Below are 21,896 nucleotides of genomic sequence, written 5' to 3'. Positions count from 1 at the left end.
TTGGCTTGGGAAGGGGAGACAGGGCAGCTGCCTTTACAAATCTGTCGCTGGGAAGAGGTGTTAGCTCCACTCTTCTCATAAATGAGAAAGAAAGAGGCCAGGCGTGGTGGTTCACATCTGTAGTATCAGCACTTTGGGAGGCTGAGGCGGGTGGATGCTTGAACCCAGGAGATCAAGACCAGCCTGGGCAACACAGTGGTGCACACCTGTAGTATCAGCTATTTAGGAGGCTAAGGCAGGAGAATCACTTGAACCCACAAGTTCAAGGCTGCAGTGAGACTGGACCACTGCACTTCATCCGGGTGACAGAGCAAGACCTCATCTCAAAAAAAAAAAAAAAAAAAGAAAAGAAAAAAGATTTCTACTTCGATTATAAAAACCTTTCTTTCAACTAGAGCTCATTCAAATGGTAGAGACTTCTTGAGGAGTCAGGCATCCCTTACAGAGGTTCGAGCACCACAGTCGAGGGCTTTCGGGCTTTGTTAATAAAGACAGGCAGTGAGAACCTGCCTCCACCTTCCAGGGCCTCCAGAGCAGGTTCCCTTCAGGCAGGATTTGAAAGCAGTTTTCTCTCCCCCTTCAGGCCTCTCAGCCTCTGGGGGTAGAGGGGAGTGCTGACTTCATTTTCACAAGATCAGATATTTTACAATCAGGGACATTTCTGCAGAATCAACACCAAAGTCAAGTTTGACAGATAAAGACTGGCTTCCCCAGCCAAGAGCTGCTGCTGGGAATGTGCTCAAAGCTTTGTTGTGGCCTCGACGGTGGCTCACACCCTTAATCCCAGCACTTTGGGAGGCCAAGGTGGGTGGATCACCTGAGGTCAGGAGTTTGAGACCAGCCTGGCCAACATGGTTTAACTTCTTCTCTACTAAAAATACAAAAATTAGCCAGGTGTGGTGCCAGGCACCTGTAATCCCAGCTACGTGGGAGACTGAGGCATAAGAATTGCTGGAACCCAGAAGGCGAAGGTTGCAGTGAGCCAAGATGGTGCCACTGCACTTGCTGGGCAACACAGCGAGACTCTTGTCTCCAAAATAAAATAGAGATCAGCCTTAAGGGGAGGCGCAGGGTAATAAAATCTTACTAATGTAATTCTCTCCTTTAGGATGTATTTAGTAAAATCTTTCGTTTCATACACATCTTAAAGAAGATTCTTTATAGTGTTCTGATTTTCTCTCTCTCTCTCTCTCTCTCTCTCTCTGTGTGTGTGTGTGTGTGTGTGTGTGTGCGCGCGCGCATGTGTCTGGATAGCATCTACTCTCCAAAAACTAAAAAAGATTATTTCTTTCTCTACTTCTGTACATTTCCAGCTCTGAATTCTTTTCTAAACTTGGTTCACATTTACAATCACCTATTTAGAGAATTGCCAGGCCAGGAGCGGTAGCTCACACCTGTAATCCCAGTACTTTGGGAGGCTGAGGTGAGCAGATCACCTGAGGTCAGAAGTTCAAGATCGGTCTGGCTATAACATAGTGAAACCCTGTCTCTACTAAAAATACAAAACTAGCTGTGTGTGGTGGTGCACACAGGTAATCCCAGCTACTTGGGAGGCTAAGGCCAGGAGGATTACTTGAACCCAGGAGGCAGAGGTTTCAGTGAGCTGAGATCATGTCACTGTACTCCAGCCTGGGTGACAGAGTAAGACTTCATCTGTGAAAAAAAAAAAAGAATCACCAGATTTCAAGTCCTTGACCTTAAAATACCCACATCAAGCTCATTCTCTTTTCCTTAAATAGACCTTTCTTCCTACTTGTTTCCAAAATGCCTTCTAGGTAACCAGGCTCAAAACCTGGACAGTGGCTTCTGCTCTTTCTCCTCGCTCCCTCTTTCCCTCCGCTGTCTGGATGTATATTCTCTCACCATGAGCCCAAAACCTCAAGCGCTGGTCCGGGCCTGCACTTGCTTCTGCCAGACCCCAGCAAGACCTCCCCTCTGGGGCCCTGCCTCTGGCATTTCCCTACATCCACCCCGCTCTCCACCAAAGCCTGATATTCTGGAAACACAGGTCTGATGGGGTCAGCCTCCTGCTCACAAACTTCCTAGAGCGCCTCTGCAATCTCTACTAGAACAAACACAGTCCTGCTAACCCTCAGGTCCCCCACCACTGGGGCTCCACTCAATTCTTCCTGCCTTATTTCACCTGGCTTCTCTGTGAGTTCCCTTTGTACCAAACAAGTTTCGAACACCTCCTGAGCCTCTGTCCATTTGGGTTTCCACCTCTGTGCCTTTGCTCGGAGGTGGAATATTCTACAATATTCTTTGTCAACCCCTGGATGGGACCTTTGAATCATTCACTCAACCTGCTCACTTTCGGGATCATGAAATGCAGCCACATGAGGCTGGAATGGCTGGCATCTGGTCAGAGAGCCAGGCTACACAGAACTGGACCTCCCCAGTAAGGACTGGTGTTTTAGGTCACACCAGGTCCCTATGATTTGCTTATAATTGGAATAAAATCATCTAGTGTGAAATTTCCTTATTAGGCTAAAACCTCTAAGCCCACCAAATTTAAAAAAAAAAAAGAGAGACAGAACAGCCAGCACACACATTTCTAGGGACTTACAGGGATTCTCCGAAACTCACAAGCCTTCCCAGCTCTGCATACTCATGTGCAGCAGCAGGTGCCAGGTGAGTGTCAAGGGCTGTGCTGCCCACCCTGGGGTCTTCATGCGGTGCTTCACGCGGGGTAAAGTCACCCTCTGCCCCACAGTGACAGGCCAGGTGGGCTCTACTGCCTCCATCTATTGAGTCAGGATTAGCACAGAAATTTGTTAGAGCCCCCAAATCAGCGGAGAGGTACTCCAGGGCACTGCAGACCTTTCCTAACACCGACACCCAAGCCAAATCTCTGGTACCCAGAAAAATAAAATGATGTTTTTGAGAAGGACAATATCTAAGCTAACAGTGTACAATCAGTTCTAACTATCCCTGATCAAAATTAACAGTGAGATTGCAAAGGGGGATTTACTACATTTGGGAAATTATTACCTCTATATACCAAGGTTTACGGTTCCCCACCGGCTTTCCGGTAGGCTGACCATGTGGCTGCCTTCACTGCCTTCCCTGTCTTCCCCTCTGAGGTCAGAAGCTGGGTCTCTCTCATCCCGGCAGTTGTGACTCAAGTGCCTGCCAGAATAAAGGCACAAGAAATAGATCGTGATCAACACTGAGCTTGAAGCAGCCAGATTTCTTGACCAAGAATGTCTGGAAACACCACACGACTCCCCCAGATGGTGTAGTTATTGCAAAACACATACAGAGTTGTGTGGTCTGGTGGTCTACTACATCAAGCTCTTTCCTTGGGGAAAAATATCCAGAGACCGCAATCTCAGCTAATTGACAAAAATCAAACTCTGGTATGATGTTCTTTCAGTTACACCAAAATCGGATGGCACAGACTTGAAGGGCTGCTTTTACTGAAGCACTAGTGTCATGGAAATCCCTATGTATTTATTACATTCACTAATTTCTGGAAATGGAAGTAGAATCCCTTCCCTTCCCTTCTCCTAGAAATTCAGGAATATAGCCTTTTCTGGAACCATAAGAAGATTTTGGCCTTGAATGTATTAGCAATATTTCATGCTTATTATACAATTAATTTGTTAATAATCAGTACACAAGGGGCCATAAACTCCTTACTCATAAGCGGGCTTTTGGTTTGTGTTTCTGAAGTCAAATTTTACAAGCTTTAATACAGGGGTGTCCAATCTTTTGGCTTTCCTGGGCCACACTGGAAGAATTGTCTTGGCCCACACATAAAATACGCTAACACTAATGACAGTTGATTAGCTTTAAAACAAAAGCCATATAATGTTTTAAGAAAGTTTACGAATCTGTGTTGGGCTACATTCAAAGCCATCCTGGGCCACATGTAGCCACAGGCCGTGGATTGGACAAGCTTGCTCTCATATTTTAAACTTGGAAACGTATTTTTTTTAAAAGCCGAACACAATGGAGACTGTCACAAAAGACCGGTGTAAATGTCTCTAAGCAAATAAGTCTCAAATATCTGACAGTTTATTTCCACCTAGTGACTGGTTTCCTTTGGGCCCACCCTGTAAAAAGAACTTCCGCAAAATACCATTTGGCTAATTCTCTGCCTTGGGCAGTCCTACAATTATAAACTCTGCTAAACAAATAAACTTCCTTCCTATTTTTAAAGTGTTCCAAAATTGGAGACACTATGTCTTTGGTTGGCAAACTATTTTCTAGAGTCTAACAGCCTTAGCCGTGAAGAAATTCTTCACAGCATTTTGAGAGATGAAAAAGACCAGACACTGTCAAGGAGTCCCTCCCTACACCTATTTCAGGGAAGGGGAACTAAAGGCACAGAGTTGTGACCTTGGGCAAGGTCGCACAGGCTGCTGTGGCAGAAGCCAATGTCATCCTCTCTCCCCCAGTTTCTCTTTAACTGATCTAAGTTACTGTGGCCTGAAGAAAGCAGTTTGCTCTTGTTCTGTACTAGGAACCAAGGTTTATGTTTAATTTATGCAGAACGTGCTAGAACAACAGAAAGAATCTAAATATTAGTGTTGGCGAAAAGAATCAAACTCTGTAAAACATTTATAGAGATTTATGCTGAGCTAGATGTGGGGACCACGACCCACGACACAACTCCAGGAGGTCCTGAGAACATGTGCCCAAGGTAGCTGGGCTATAGCTTGGTTTTATACATTTTAGGGAGACAAAGACACTGGTTGGGTCAGGAAAGGGGAGACAACTTGAAGGTGGAGGGGGGTCCAAGTCACAGGTGGATTCAAAACTTTGCTGAATGGCAATTAGTTGCAAGAGTTATTATCTAAAGATCTAGAATCAATAGAAGTAAGTGTGTAGGTTAAGGGCATAACCTGGGTAAAGACCAAAGCTTTTCTCATGCAGATGAGGCCTCCAGGTAGCAGGCTTCAGAGCTCTTGTCAGATCTAACAAAAAATGTGCCAGACACTTAGTTAATTCTCTCATGAATCTGGGAAAAGATCTGTAAAGAGAAGGGGATTCTTTAGAGAAGGTAGATTTTCGGTATTCCACATTTGGGTCCTCTTCTACAATCTTCGTGGAAGCTTTCTCTCTCTCATCTTTTTCTCTCTCCTTTTCCTCTTTCTCTGCCTAAATAAATCACTTTCTGAAAAAAAAAAAAAAAAAAAGGAAAAGAAAAAGAAAATGTAGATTTTCCCCACAAAAGACAGCTTTCCAGGGCCATTTCGAAATATATTTTGTGGTAAAATACTTCATTTCTTTCAGGGCCTACCATCTGTCATGTGATGTTAGGCTAGAGTGGGGCTGGAATTTGAGATCTGTTTGTGGTAGTCTTAAGAGCTCTGTTTTAATGTCTTACGCTGGTCAGTTGTGTCTGAATTCCTGAGAGGAAGATATAATGAAGCATGTACCCTTTCCCATCACGACCTGAACTAGTTTTTCAGGTTTCTTTGGAATGCCCATGACTGAGGAGGGGGTGGTCCATCCATCAGTTGGGGGGGTTCAGACTTTATTTTTGGTTTCCATTTGAATGAGTGCCAGGTGATACAAAGGGCTCTGTTTGGATCTCAGCTGCGGCTTTGGGAAAGACACCTCGCCTACGCAGGGCTTCACGTTTCTTCATCCTTAAAAAGAGGGAACACAGCTAAGCAACTATTCAAGTCTTTCTTCACCCCTAAACTCAATGATGATGATGGTTCATGTGTACTAAGTGTTTAATCTAGGCACTAAGTGTGTCACATGGATAAACTATCAACAGCCTCGAAGATAGCTTTTTTTTATCCTCCTTTGATGGATGAACACATTAACGTCTAGGGAAAAAAATAACTGGCTGGGCACGGTGGCTCATGCCTGTAATCCCAGCACTTGGGGAGGCTGAGGCAGGTAGATCACCTGAGGTCAGGAGTTCCAGACTAGCCTGACCAAGACAGTGAAACCCTGTCTCTACCAAAATTACAAAAATTAGCCAGGCACGGCAGCGTGTGCCCGTAGTCCCTGCTACTCAGGAGGCTGAGGCAGGAGAATCACTTGAACCCGAGGCAGAGGTTGCAGTGGGCCAAGATCCTGCCACTGCACTCCAGCCTGGGCAACAGAGCAAGGCTCTATGTCAAAAAAATAAAAATAAAAATAAGAAATAAAATGGCTTATTTAAGGTCATACCTCCACTGGTAACCGGTGAAAAGATGTGACCTAGACCAATGATTCCAGGGACCCTTTCCTCCTTATCAGAGGTAGACAACATAAGATACCTGGCTTGCCTTGCAGTCACAGAGACACTGATTCTGAATTGAATACAGCTGTAGCAATCATTCAACACAATGCTCTCGTTTTACAGATCAAGGACTGAGGCCCAGACAAGTATAACTTGCCCCAGGTCAAAAAATGTATTGGAAACACGTAGCTACACCCTGCTCTTCCTAGACAAGCTCATCCTAGAGTGCCTGACAGTTTACATGCGCTTACATCAGCTCACCTGATGCCAAACAAGACTACCTAATGGGCAGCTGGCATTGATCATCTTTCCCATGTCACCCAGCCAAGGCTAACAGCAAACGCCCAGCACACTGGGGCCTGCAACCCATGCCTGCAACTGCCCGCCTAGTGTGCTATCATAGGCTGATAAAACATCCACCACAGTATGATTCTCTGGAGAGAATGGAATGGACTATGCAGAATGGACTCCCAAAGAAAACTTTCCAGAGAAGCTGAATAACTGTGAAACATGGTTCTGTGGTACTTTGAAAAGAATATCAGAAAATAAGTGAAAACACTCTAAAACCCACAACTGAAGTCAAAGAGAAAATGCAGTCTCAGGCTTGTGGTCACTCAAAACCGACCTCTTTCGGTCTATCATTTAATTGTCTTAACCTCCTCCCAATCTTCGCCTTCAATCTTCTTTGTGATTTTTCTCTTATTTCCTGTTTCCTTTTCTCCCCAACGGAGAACATCACAAAATTCAGGGATTTAAAAAATATGTTACACTTCTTGTATAGTTTCAATATTGTATATCCCTTTTTAAAAGCAGATTAGTTAAATGTTTTAGATCTCTCACCTAAGAAAGGAAAAAAGTTCAGTTTCTCAGTGGAGCAAGATATTTTTTGAAGCTCTTCTGCCCTTCTTTCACATCCTGAACATGTGTTGTAATCCCCTTGTTACAGAGATAATGCAGGTACAACAGAAAAAATACTAATTTAGAGCCAAACAAGTCAAGCTTTCATCTTAATAGCTAGGACAAGGTACCTAGCCTTTCTGAGCTTCAGTTTCTTCCTATTCCTTTCCTGGAAAGAAAAAAAAGGAAGGAGGAACTAATATCACTACTCCCACAATTATTTTGAGAATTGAATAAATTATGAGACTTGACTACTCCTAACGCAATGACTGGCACATAGAAAGTTCTCAAAAACACAGTCATCTCTTCCCTTGTGTTATTCGTGCTAACATAATTGTCCCTTCTATTAAATGCCCTTTGCAGGTGTTTTTCTGAGCAAAGTCAATCTCTCATATTAGAGGGAAGAGGTCCATTACACACACACCCCTCATCTCCTAGAGGATGCCTTCGAGGAAATAGGAGCACTCAGTGGTGGGTGGGTCATTACAGCCCAGTGCTAGGGAGCTAAACAGACACACTAGACACTGGTAATTCCACCCTCTTCAAATACTCAGGCTGTGGTTCTTGTACAGTTAACACACTGGTTGGTCCTCCCAGGCTGCAGAGACCGTTACAACAACCTTCACATGTCAAAGGATCCCCACCCACCCCAACCCGACTGCTCACGCTTCCTTTCCTTGCTCATTTCCCTGCAGGTACCTTGACCTGAAATTTTCAAGAATACACTCAAGTGATTAAAGTATTCTGGGCCAGGTGTGGTGGTTCATGTCTGTAATCCCAGCACTTTGGGAGGCCAAGGCGAGCAGATCACTTGAGGTCAAGCGCTCAAGGCCACCTTGGCCCCCAACTCTACTAAAAATACATAAATTAACCAGGCATGGTGGCGTGTGCCTATAGTCCCAGCTACTCAGGAAGCTGAGGCAGGTGAATTGCTTGAACCTAGGAGGCAGAGGTTGCAGTGAGCCGAGATCGAACCACTGCACTCCAGCCTGGGCAACAGAGCAAGACTCTGTCTCAAAAATATAAATAAATAAATAAATACAGTATTCTGAAATACAACATATTATTTGATAGATGTGCCTAGTTTTGATTTTAGTAAAACATTTTGAAGATGAAAGTACAAACATATCAGCAGAGCAATGTTAACAAGGTACATCAAAAATAGGTTTCCAAAAACTTTTTAAGTTCTGCCATAAACTAGCTGTGTGATCTTGTTCAAATCAAGTTACTTCATCGCTCTGGTGGTGTCAGTTTTCCCATGCAGAAAACAACAAATGGAATTGCATTCAAGATGACATTCTGGTTACACCGTAACTGCATTACTAAGTCCTACCAGAATGACCGCCACCCTAAGCCACAATTACTGACAAGTATTTGTGGGCCCTAGGCAGTGCCGGGATGAAAGAAAAGGGTCCTCTTAATCCTGAATCTCCCTGAATCTGAGTAATTTATCTAAAATGATGTGCCTTTCTCAAGGTTAAAAATCAATGGTCTCAAAAACAAGGCAAACACTTAGAAAACAACCTTGGATCATTATGAAACATGCTAGAAAGTACCAGTAGTATTTCCTAACTATTCCTTTTCATAGTCTACCATGTCAATGACCTACAATTACCCTTGAGACCTCATCTTCTTATCTCCTCCAAAATCTCAGCTGAGTGATTCTTTGTGCATCTATCACATTAAAATTAAATTCTCTCCACAGGTTTCCCTCTCCCCATTAGACCACAAGCTACTCAAAGGCTGGGCCCATGTCCTACTCATCTCAGTATCCAATACCCCCTGCCATTAACTTAAACCGGCCATTCACCCATGTTTTATATGGTCTACATCTGAAGACAGTCTTCACAATTTCCTAAGCAGATTTTTGACATTATTCCATTTTAAAATAGGATCTATTTTTAAAAAGATAATACAAAACAAATATATTAAGTTGATTTTTGAGATAAGAAAACAGTCTCAGAAAAGTTAACTTTGCCATGTCCAACCAGAGAAAAAGAACAGAGCCTATGAGTCTAATCCCATTTAACATGACAGATATAAAAATAATTTACAGGAAAATAACCAAAGTGCATGAAAATTAAGGAAATTTTTCTGCCAAATCTTTCATATAAATTTAACATAACAGCATAGAGTACTTGTTCATCACTCTTCTACTACCAAAATTAGAAATCATAGAAATTTTAAAATGGAAAAAATGGAAAAATCAGATACCTAAGATTAGATTCATAAATATCATAAATATAACCAAATAAAGGTTTTTGTATAGGTTTTACAGATGTTCCTGAATATTACTGTGCATTATAAAATTAAATCCAAAACCACTAACTTTTTTTTTTTTTTTTTTTTGAGGCAGGGTCTCACTCTGTCAGCCAGGCTGGAGTATAGTGGCACAACCTGGCTCACTACAACCTCTGCCTCCTGGGCTCAAGCAATTCTCATGCCTCAGTCTCCCAAGTAGCTGGGATTACAGGTACATTCAACTACTCCCAGCTGATTTTTGTATTTTTCGAGAGACAGGGTTTTGCCATGTTGGCCAGGATGGTCTCAAACTCCTGGCCTCAAGTGATCTATCTGCCTCAGCCTCCCAAAGTGCTGGGATGACAGGTGTGAGTCAACATGCCTGGCCTAAAATTATTTCTACTCCTTAAAAGTTAATCAAAAGAAAGGGAGTAAGACTAAATCAGCTGTCATTAGATAAACATAAATTAAAACAACCATGAGGTACCACTACACATCTATTAGAATAACCAAATTCCAGAATACTATAACATCAAATGCCTAGGGGGAGCAACAAAATTCTCATTCCTTGTTGATGGCAATACAAAATGGCACAGGCACTTTGAAAAGCAGTTGGCTGCTTCTCATAAAAACACACATACTCTATTATAATCTAGCAATCATACTTCTTAGTATCTACTCAAAGGAACTGGAAGCTTATATCTACACAAAAACCTGCACAGAGACGTTCACAGTAGCTTCATTCATAATTGCCAAAACTTGGAAGCAACCAAGATGCCCTTCTGTGGGTGAATGGAAAAACTGTGGTACATCCATGAAATGGAATATTATTCAGCACTGAAAAATGAACTATCAAGACATTCAAAAAAAGTACACAGGAAACTTAAATGCATATACTAAGTAAAAGAAGCCAATCAGAAAAGCTACATATACGCCATACATTTCCAACTACATGACATTCTCTATAGGCAGAACTATAAGACAGTATGAAGATCAGTGAGCTGCCAAAGGCTCAGGGAAAGGGTGGGATAAACAGATCACAGAAGAGTGGTAGGGCAATGAAACTACCCTGTATGATATTAGAATGCTGGATACAAGTCATTATACATTTGTCCAAATCTATAGAATGCACATCACCAACAATGAACCCTAATGTAAACGATGGACTTTGTGTGATAATCATATGTCAGTGTAGAGTCATCAGTTGTAACAAATGCACCATTCTGGTGAGGAAAATATTGATAACAGAGGATGCTGTGCAGGAGTAGGGACCAGGGCTATACAGGAAGTCTCCGTAACTTCCACTCAATTTTGCTGTAAACCTACAACTGCTCTAAAAAATAAAGTATATTAAAAAAAGAAGAAGCAGCTGGGCACAGTGTGGTGACTGTACACAAAGCATCATACAGGGTAAAATATGCAGCTCTAAGAGTTTGGGGAAAGATCAGCTTTGTTTCCTAATGGGTCTTCACTGCTGCAGAATAAAATGCCAAAGGGGTCTGGATGCCATGCTCATCCTGGTCCCCGATCACCTGTCCAGGCTCACCTCTGCTACTCCCTCCAGCCCCACAACCTCCTGTGACTGCAGCTCCCTGTGACTGCAGCTCCGCCGAGGGGCCTCCAGGCCTCAGTATGGCACACCCTGCCCTTCCCGTTATTCTCCACCCTACTTAGTACATTCATCCAATGAATGAATGGTTAATCAGAGGTGCTTCAGGAAAGGAATGAAGGATGAGGAGGGTTTTGATAGAAACTGAAGAACGGGACAAACACATGTAGGGCAAGATTAAAGATTTTGTCTAAGGAAATAAATTATACTTTCACTAGCTTTTTTCTCATTGGGCATTGCTCTGGGCTACGTTCTATTTGCAGATTAGGTGGGATTTCTATCCCTGTTTTCCTCCTTTCTCTCTCAGTAAAACCAACCTATGTCCAAGTTCCCGTTCCTAGCACACTCCAAGCAACTAGAGTTCCCAAAGCTGGAAGCACAGCTGCCACCACTGCCAGATAAAACGCACTCCACAGGAACTCTGCTGAAATCCTGGTCGGGGTTATACCAGCTTTGCTTAGCAGAGCCAGCAAATTTTTCAAATTCAAGGAATGGTTTCACTATGACAATAAGGAGTTTTCCTCTCCTAATTAAACTCAAGCATCCGCTAATTAAATGGAATGAGTCTACGGAAGAAAAAAAAAATCAAACAATACACCACATTAACCTAGGACAAACTTCAAGGAGAAACCAACATAACCTACGACTGACTTCAAGCAACACAAGAGAATTGTTGCCTAAATACTTGCTGTAGTCAGATTCACACCTTACATAGGAAGGCTGATGTGCTGTGTGCTGATAAACAGAAGGGCAACTCCAACCGCCTAGAAGCACCCAAGGTGGGCCGGTCCAGTCTGCAGGACACCTCAAAGGTAAATAAATAAGCCCAGAGTCGGGACAGAACCTTGCATGAAAGCTGTGCTTACAACAGATAATGGAAGGACAAGTTGTACTTGTACTCAAAATATAAACAGCAATTAGTTACTCGTTAGCATCAAACTCAAACAACAATATAGCAAAGCCAGGGCATATCATTTCAAAAGATAAAGGACAATGAGTATCCACTGGTGTTCCTTTCTTATTACTGAAGTCCAAGCTACCACTATCACCTTCTGCCCGAGCCACAACAGCCTCCTAAGTTGGCCCTCTGCTTCATCCAAAATATACATCAGGTGACATCACTCCTCGCTCCTACACCCTCTGATGGCCTCTAACTACACATAAAAGCAAATCCAAACCCCATTCTGAGCCTACAGTCATAAAGAGCCTGGCCCATCTTACCCCTCCCCAATCTGAGCTAGTGCTCTGCACCCAGCTGGAGGTATTCCAGCCACACCTTCCTTCTCCTGCGGTCTGCCTGGAGCATGTCTAGTGCCCTCTCACCACTCAGAGGAAATGCCACCCTGCACCACCACTCCAGCCCGGAGCCACTCTTACTTCTCTTCCTAGCACTGACCACCATCTGAAATTTATCTCGTTTATCTGTTTGCTTGTTGCTTTGCTATATCTCCCATCTACAATTCCATAAAAACAGGGACATGGTCTGCCTGTCAGTTGCTAAATCCCCAGCTCCTCAAATAGTACCTGGCGGATGGTAGGTTCTCCATAAATATCTGCATTGAATACATTTGTTAAATGAATGGTGGCTATAAATCAATGTTTTAAGTAATGCCCAAATATGGAAAACCTGGTTCTACATAAAATGTTAATTAGCAAGCAGTTACTTGCTTTACAAAAGGATTTCGTGGGCTGGGAACAGTGACTCACATCTGTAATCCCAGCACTTCGGGAGGCCAAGGCAGGCAGATCACTTGAGGTCAGGAGTTCAAGACCAGCCTGCCCAACATGGCAAAACTCCATCTCTACTAAAAATACTGAAAATTAGCTGGGCATGGTGGCATATGCCTGTAGTCCCAACTACTAGGGAGGCTGAGGTGGGAGGATCACTTGAATCCAGGAGGCAGAGGTTGCAGTGAGCCAAGATCGTGCCACTGCACACCAGCCTGGGTGACAGTAAGACTCAGTGTCAAAAAAAAAAAAAAAAAAAAATAAGATTCCTTTTTTACTGCATCTTTAAATATTTAATTTACAAATCTTTCAAGGTGCACGCTTTTTCAAGGATAATCTATTCTGCAGAGTGAATTAACTCCTCCAGGGCATAAACATTCCATATATACTGAAAGTACCTAGTAAACACCTGTTGAATGAGGACTGGAAAACACACAGTTAAATGGCTTATTAATACATGATATATACAGTGAAATGCTTTATTAATAAACTAAACAATACACACCATAAACTATATGAAACTACTTGGATTTGAAACACAGCAAACTTGGCTATATTTAGGTCTCATTTTCCATTTTTTCTCATAAACTGACGTATGTATATTTAAAATCCACTAACTTGAGAAACCAGCAATAATCTTAGCTACAAACTTTATAAGCAGGTGCAAATCCAAATAAAGTCTTAAAGTTATTTGGCAGTTCTGCTACAGTTAGTTTTGTCCAACAGATACATGGAGGCATAGAAACAACAGATATACTCAAAACTGCCAGGTTGTTGGGGACATCTGTGAGTTTAATATGAAAATCACAAACCTTGAGCAGTTTTATTTACAAACTATATAAAAAGTCAACTGTCCCCCGTGTAAGACTAACCAAGAATTCACATTGCTATAAAGCTAGCCACATTCTTGATGCCATGTACACCTGCCCCAAAGTTCCAGATCATGTCGAAGTTTTTTTAAAAGTACACTTTTTCTTTCTTCCTGAAGCAGATAATCTCTTTAAAACAAAACTCTTCCCTTTTTTGGCTTTATTTCTACATCATGGGATTGCCCACTCTAGGCACTCAATATTCATACAATACTAACGCATCACCCAAGAAAAACACATTCATGCTCAGGTATCCACCTGAATCAACCGACGCCCACCCCGTCTCCTTCCCTACCAGGTGTTCAGCCGCAGTTGCAAAGGTCAAAATGAAAAAGGAAAGTCAGCTGAGTAACTGGAAGTGCAGGTGTCTATGTGAGGCCTGTGCTCATGTGCAGCTGTGTGTTTCTGAAGGGGCATTCTGAAGTCAAACATAACAACTTCAGGATTATTCACATTGTGTGCATTATCTCTGCCTTTTGTCGTTGTCTTTGGGATATGACCTAGTTTGTAATGTAAAGTGTGTTCATGACTTGCCTCTTCACTGTAAACCACATCAGTTCCATAGAATATCATTCTTACAGGCCAAGTGTAGTGGCTCACGCCTGTAATCCCAGCACTTTGGCAGGCAGACGTGGGCAGATCACTTGATGTAAGGAGTTTGAAACCAGCCTGGCCAACATGGTGAAACCCCATCTCTACTAAAAATACGAAACAATTAACCGGGCCTGGTGGCATGCACGTGTAATACCAGCTACTTGGGAATCTAGGCAGGAGAGCTGATTGAACCCAGGAGGTGGAGGTTGCAGTGAGCTGAGATCGTGCCACTGCACTCCAGCGTAGGTGACAGAGCAAGACTCCATCTCAAAAAAAAATCATTCTTACAGTCTATAACTCCAAGAAATGAACTTCCAAGGACTAATTTCATATTCTGAAATCTTTCACAGGATAACATGTTATCTACAAAAGTCATTCAATTTCAGGATATAATTTGTAATGGCCGCACCACCTAGAGGAAATTAAATATAACCACATTTTTAAAATTTATGCTAAGAGGTATATATGAATTTGCTCCAAAAACATTTAATGGTTTTTTGCTATTGTTGTCCTGTAATTGAAATAATTTTGAGGCCAGGTGCCGTGGCTCACATCTGTAATCCCAGCACTTTGGGAGGCCAAGGTGGGTGGATCACTTGAGACCAGGAATTTGAAACCTGCCTGGCCAATATGGCAAAACCCCATCTGTACTGAAAATACAAAATTTAGCTAGGTGTGGTGGTGTGCACCTGTAATCCCAGCCACTGGGGAGGCTGAGACACAAGAACTGCTTGAACCTGGGAGGTGGAGGTTGCAGTGGGCTGAGATCGCCACGCCACTGCACTCCAACCTAGGCAACAGAGTGAGATGCTGTCTCAAAAACAGTAACTTTGAAATAACAAGATTCAGAATCCAAATTAAGCCACCAGCCTACATTTCATCCATATAAACTTTTCCAAAGTACTGACACTCAGAGAAGGCTAACAATCCTCCTAAAGGTCTCTGACGGTTTTTGAAATAAGGCTTTGTTGGGGGCGTTTTCACTGTCTCCTCTGTACCAAAGTAAACAAAAGTTCATCTCCCACAATGAACAGCATCTTACTAAATATGTTCTGGAAAAGTAAATAAAACTTAAAAAACAGCACTAGCAGTAAGTTTTGAAAAATTTACATCTGCAATAAAATAATGAGTCTCAATTTGTTGTTTTCCTCCCTTTGGCCTCCCAGTACAAAAGTATAACAATATAAAAGTAGACTCAAATCCTCAATCTAGGATGAGGAAGCAAAATATAATCAGAGAACACGCTGAATTACTTTCCAAACTTCAAAACAGGTTTTAAATTCCCCAATACTTACAAAAGCTAATTAGCTATCAGTTCAAGCCAGAATGTGGAGACATTACCAATTTTTCTTAGGTTCGAAACCACTTTATAATGACTCAAAACGTTTTTGAAAGTCATCTCATTTTATCACCAGCTATGTTTCAGTAAGTGATTCTAATGGAATGTTATTTACATAGTAATAAAATCTATCTAGAAACTTTTGCCCACCTAAAAACTAGTGTTACTAGTTTCTGTGTCTCCAATTTTGTATCCCTTAAATCATAGGCAAAGCCATACCTGCTCACAAAACAGGTATTCATAAAAATGTAATTAAATAATACTGTAAAAGCACTGCGTGATAGCTAGAAATATAACCATCACCTGATTATTCATTGGTAAAGGCTCTCAGAATGGCTAACGGGTTGTGAGCTTATTACTCAACCTGACATACACAGGAAGCAAGCCCTGCGACGGGCCGACCGAGGGAGTGAGTGCACGGGGTGACAAGATGCACTAAGACCAGCGAGCCTTCCAGGGCTGCGAGGACTGCATCCTCCAAAACACACTCAGACACCTGGCGCTGCAGAAGTGGAGAAAAAGAATGACTGATGCTATCACTGTGATCTCCAGCTGGTGGGAACTCTGGACATCTACCCTATTGCCTTCCTGTTAGCAACAGTGCAACTGGCCTGGATTTGTACCACCCAGTTCTCTCGAAAGCGCTGATGTTCTGAAAATAAAACTTTGTGGGAACGGAAAGTTAAAAACTTCTATTTAAAACTCAGACCTCAGAACATGCCCTTTGAAATCAGAGGGTTAAAAACGAAAGACAGGCGCCCCCTGCGGGCACCAACTTCATTCACCCTTTGGGCATCCTGGGGGCCCTGTCCGCCGCGAGCCTGCATCCGCGAGGGCGACAGACACGAGCGGCGGCTGCGCGGCTCGGGGGGCAACAGGGGCCGGAGGGGCTGCCCGCCGGGTTCGGGCTCCCGCAGGGGTCTCCGAGTCCAGCCTTAGTTTCCCCACCTGTGAAATGGGCGCCGCTACCTCGACCGTCCTCCCTACAGGGATTTGGGAAACTAATGAATGAGAAACGCACGGCGAACGACCCGGCCGTGCCCGCCGCCTGACCCCCCGCGGCCCGGCCCAGCCCCCGCCCGAAGGTTACAAACGTTCCAGCCCGGCGCCCGCCGCTCTGCTCCGGTAACGGGCGCTCGCCCGACGTCCCCCGACGCCGCCTACCTTGGCCACCCAGCTGAACAATGGTGACATCGCGGGCCGGGCGGCGGCTCCTCGCCCGCCGGCTCCCGCTCACTCCCGCCGCCGGCCCGTGGGCCCACGGGCGGCCGGGGACGGGCTTGGGGCGCGGCGGGGCCGGGGCATCGCTCTCCCCGGCGGCGGCGGCGGGCTCCACCCCGCTCGTCACTACCCCGAGAGGTCGAGCCCGCTGGGCGGCCGGGCAGAGAAAGGGGGGGGGGAGGGGAGGGGGCGGGGGGGGGGGGGGGGAGGAGGGGAGGGGAGGGGAGGGCGCGCGGCCGACCCCGCCCACCCCCGCTCTCCGCCGCCGGCGGGAAGTCGGGACGCCGGGTCGCCCCCTTCCGAGATGCCTAGGGCTGTGCAGGAAACCCTGGAGGCCAGGACGCGCCTTTCCAGGTCCTTAGGGTCCATTTCGCACAACTTTCAGAAACGTAAGAATTCCTCCCTCTCCGAGGTTCGACAAAAGCCCCAGAGTTGGAGCTAACACAAAGCCTGCCTGCCCAACTTTCCAGGGGTGACTCCCACCCCCAGGGCGTTTCTTCCTAAGCGCTTTAGATTGCTGGTAACAAAAGGACCAGTGTTCCCCAGCCCCTAATACCTTTATATAATCATAGGTGGTTTTCTTGGAGTCAGAAAACTCGGCGATTGAGACCAAAAATGGGGCAGAGGAAAAGAACCTTTTAGCTTCTGCCAGCCGGAGGCTTTAGCAACTTAAGAAATACTGATTTCACCATAGTTTTCTTCTCTCCCAAGGCAAGATGACGAGACAAGGTGGTCAGTTTCCGGCTACAGGGGTAAAGCTGCCTTTCAATCCCACAACCTTCTGAGTTCCACGTTGGAAAAAAAGTCCAAAGGTCTAATCGCTGATGTGTAATGTATGTGTCAGGTGGAACCACTCACCGAGTTCCTCAGGCCAAATGGCCAACCCAGCCCAAGAATGCTGCTTCTCTTTTCCTTTTATAATGGTGCATTATCTTCATGAAGGGCCAACAGGACATCTTAATGTTGTTCCCTAAATATCTAGCATCTGAGTTTAGTGAGGGTATTAGCTACCTATTGCTGTATACAAAATTACCCCAAAACTGAGAAGCTTAAAACCAGAAACAACTTCTGTGGGTCAGAAATCCAGGAGCATCTTCGCTGGATGGCTCTGGCTGAAAGTCGCTCTAAAATTTCAGCCAACCTGTTAGCTGAGACTGCAGTCATCTCAAGACTGGCCTGGGACTGAAGAATCCACTCCCACGCTCATCCACATGCGGGTGGCCAGCATTTTGTTCCTCGCAGGGTGCTGGACTCAGGACCTCTGGTTCTTGCTGTTTCTTTCCATAGTGCTGATGAGAAAATGGCAGTTTGTATCCACCAGCACAAGTGATCCAAGAGAATGCACAAATCCAAAAAGTTTTTATAAATTAAGATGTGACATCCCAACACTTCTGCTGTATTACCTGTTTGTGAAAAGCAAAGACATAAGTCTAGTCCACACTTAATGGGAAGAGATAACATAAGGGCATGAATATCAAAAGGAGAGGATCATGGGGGATGATAGGGTTTCATCTCTTTTCCACCCTTGTGGTTTTATCTCATGCATAGGAACAGGTAAAACCATAAGGGCATGAGGAGCCTGGGTGCAGTGGCTCACCCCTGTAATCCCAGCATTTTGGGAAGCTGAGGCAGGTGGATTACCTGAGGTCAGGAGTTCAAGACCAGCTTGGCCAACATCGCAAAACCCCGTCTCTACTAAAAAATACAAAAAAATTAGCCGAGAGTAATGGCACACACCTGTAATCCCAGCTACTTTCAGGAGGCTGAGACAGGGGAATCACTTGAACCTAGGAGGTCGAGGTTTCAGTGAGCTGAGATCACACCATTACACTCCAGCCTGGGGGACAGAGTGAGACTCTATCTCAAAAAAAAAAAAATGTCATGGAGAAAGTCAAGAGTAATATCAGGCCATGCACGGTGGTTCATGCCTGTAATCCCAGCACTTCGGGATGCAGTGATGGGAGCATCACTTGAACTCAAGAGTTCAAGACCAGCCTGGGCAACCTGGTGGGACCCCATGTCTATAAAAAATAAAAATAAACTAGCTGGGCATGGTGGCACTTGCCTGTAGTCCTAGCTACTTGGGAGGTTGAGGTGGGAAGATCATTTGAGCCCTGGAGGTCAAGGCTGACTCCAGCCTGGGTGACAGAGCAAGACCCTGTCTCAAAAAAAGTGACCTCATTCCAACAGAGTCCAGCCTTGAAAAGGGCCTTAGGAGCATCTTAGGGAAGTGCTATTCTCTCATTCTTTTAAGTGGTGATATTCTCTGCTTAATGAAGGTGGAAAGGGGAGTGCATTTGCAGCCATTTAGCCAAATCTTTCCCTGTGACCACATCACTTTCCCAAACACTTAGAAGAAATGGAGGCTGACAACTCCATTACAGTGAGAAGCTTGTGGACTCTCCAACCTTACTATTCAAGGTGTGGTCCACAGACCAGCAGCCTCAGCAGCAACTGGCAATTTGTTAGAAATGCAGAATCTCAGGCACTGTCCTAATCCAGACCTACTGCATCAGAACCTTCATTTTACCAAGATTCCAGGTGACTGGCATGCTCATTAAGGTTTGAGAAGCACTAGGAGATGAGATTCATTAACACTGGTCTTAAAACATTAATGATAAAAAGGTACTGTCCAATAGGCCCTGGAGAAAGCAGCCAAAATTGTCCTGTATTCTTGGGCCAGCTCAGCCAGATGACAACCTAGAGAGTTTTCAGGCAACAACATAGTTTTGATGTGAGTGGATGGGCAGCTGAGGACCAGGCTGGACAAGCTGAACCCAGGACAAACGTCATCATACTCCATCCATCACTCCAACTCCTCTACAGAACTCTCCAAAAATGCCCAGAACTTAGAAGCAATTCTGGGGAAAGGATGGGGGGAACCCTTAATTGACTAAGGAAATCTGAAGGACCTATAATGAGATAAATTTTCCACCGCAAAAAATAGGGATACCAAAAAAAAAAAAAAAAAAAAGAAAGAAAAGAAATTACGTTAGGTTTAGCGGAATAAAAACTGCATTTCTGGCAAAAAAAAAAAAATAGGCCAAATCCTGAATGTAGCAGTTACAATGGGAATGTATGCAGGCAGGTGAAATAAGGACATGAAAGCTTCATTGTTTAAACCTGGATCCAATTCTCTGTATGTACACATCCAGGGTAGAGGCTCCTGCAGTCCAGGTTAGAATTTGTCTAAGGTTTGTGTATGTTTTAGGCACACAGAGTCCTTCTCTGATCCAAGTCTTCCTTCCTAATCCAGAAGTAGGTGGAATCACTCATCTCATGGGAAAGCAGGAGCCTTTGCATTGGGCAGATTTGATAGTAATATGTGGTGCGCTAACACCAAATATTTTAAGAAATATACATGAAAGTTTATATTTTAATTCACTACCAGCATGTAGCTTGCCAGTCACACTGCACAAAGACATTCTCTTTTATAATCTGGAATTCCATCAAAGGGAAAAAACAGACAATCTGATCCTACACTCAAATACACAATTTTCTGTAAAATACTACTCTCCCACCCAACTGAAAAATACATCCTTTCCTCAAAAAACTGCCTATTCTACCATGAAAGGATTGTATGTATACCGGGCATCAGTATTTTTTTTCTTGTAGACGGAGTTTCACTCTTGTTGCCCAGGCTGGAGTGCAATGGCACAATCTCGGCTCACCATAACCTCTGCCTCCTGGGTTCAAGTGATTCTCCTTCCTCAGCCTCCTAAGTAGCTGGGATTACAGGCATGTGCCACCACGCCTGGCTAATTTTGTATCTTTAGTAGAGACAGGGTTTCTCCATGTTGGTCAGACTGATCTCAAACTCCCAACCTCAGGGGATCTGCCCGTCGTGGCCTCCCAAAGTGCTGGGATGACAGGCAGGAGCCACCTCGCCTTGCAAGGCATCAGTAATTTTTAACATCTCCAAAGTGGTTCTCTCATGCAGTCAGAATGGAGAATCTCTGCAGACAGAATAGTCATTGCTCAAGGCAGTGATAGTTTCCAGCGCTAATTGCTTATCAGAGTCACCTGTAATGGGAAGGTGGAGGGGTGAAAGGGAGAGTAGAGGGCAGATGATTTGACTATTTTGGAGCAAAGGTCAAATTCTCAGTGACCTGAAATGGCAGGTACATCATATAAGTGTGTGAAGAGGGCCAGGTGTGAGAGGATAAAGAATGAAGGAACTATGGCATCTTTGAGAATGCATTCTCAATTATTAAAACAGTCCACCTCGCCAGGTCACATGTGTTAGCCCACTGAACACAGCCAAAGAGGTCATTATTGGTATTGACCCATCATGTTGACTCTGGGTTTATTTAAAGCTTAGAAATATATTCTAACAAGTGATTCTGATTATCAGCCAGGATCGAGAACCACTCTTACAGTTTTAGATCCTTTATTTAAAAATACATATTATACTTGCTCTGTAGAAAGCAATAGGCTATCCAAATAGGACTGCAGAGATCTGAACATGATAGTATCTAAGATGGTTTGGCTGTGTCCCCGCCCAAATCTCATTTCTAACTGTAGCTCCCATAATTCCCATGTGTTGTGGGAGGGACCCAGTGGGAGATAACTGAATCCTGGGGGTGGCTTCCCTCATCCTGTTCTCATGGTAGTGAATAAGTCTCACAAGATCTGATGGTTTTATAAGGGGAAACCCCTTTTGTTTGGCTCTCAATTCTTCTCCTGTCTGTTGCCATGTAAGATGTGACTTGCTCCACCTTGCCTTCTGCCATGATTTTGAGGCCTCCTCAGCCATGTGAAGTCAATTAAACCTCTTTCCTTTATAATTACCCAGTTGTGGGTATGTCTTTATTGACAGCATAAGAATGGCCTAATACAGTATCCCTACAGAAATCCCAATCTGTTGTCTTCCTAAGTAACTTTAAAAGGATGCTTTAATGTTTGACCATGTCAGCACTCCTGAAACATTAAAGGAGGACTTGAAAGGCAGGGGGCCGGTCTGGGAACTGGAAGAGTTGCTTCCCTACTAAGCCTGACCGTACCCCCTTCAAAACAAACCCTGACACTCCTGCCCCAGCTCTTCTGCCAATTTCTTCTTTCGAGGAGGAGCAAGAAGCAAGGGCAGCAAAACCTCCTGAGAGTTCAGGAGGTGATGCCAGGCAGGCTGCCTTCCAGTGTGGGGGCCAGGGAGGCAGGGACCCATGCAAAGGAATGACCTCACTTTGCCAGCTTGCTCCTCCCACCCTAAAA

At 44.2% G+C, this 21,896-nt stretch overlaps 1 protein-coding gene across 7 annotated transcripts in view; it reads right to left on the bottom strand.

Annotated features, from left to right (window-relative positions):
• The window catches only part of TBC1D1 (TBC1 domain family member 1), a 239,902-nt gene that overhangs the window by 142,787 nt on the left and 75,219 nt on the right, over positions 1-21,896 (bottom strand). The window contains exon 1 of one of the 7 annotated variants that reach the window (XM_032273830.1): positions 16,629-16,834. The exons of the other annotated variants lie outside the window; for them this stretch is intronic. Within the exon in view, the coding sequence (XP_032129721.1) occupies positions 16,629-16,658 (30 nt within the window). The 5' untranslated portion in view covers positions 16,659-16,834. Of the gene's footprint in view, positions 1-16,628; positions 16,835-21,896 lie in introns of those variants that run through there. 7 annotated transcript variants of the gene reach the window in all.

The sequence above is a fragment of the Sapajus apella genome, unplaced genomic scaffold (genome assembly GCF_009761245.1).
Source record: "Sapajus apella isolate SASKATOON/1434 unplaced genomic scaffold, GSC_monkey_1.0 scaffold5, whole genome shotgun sequence".
NCBI classification, from domain to species: Eukaryota; Metazoa; Chordata; class Mammalia; order Primates; family Cebidae; genus Sapajus; species Sapajus apella.
The sequence above is the reverse complement of the archived record's forward strand: the minus strand, read 5'-3'. Positions and strand labels throughout refer to the sequence as shown.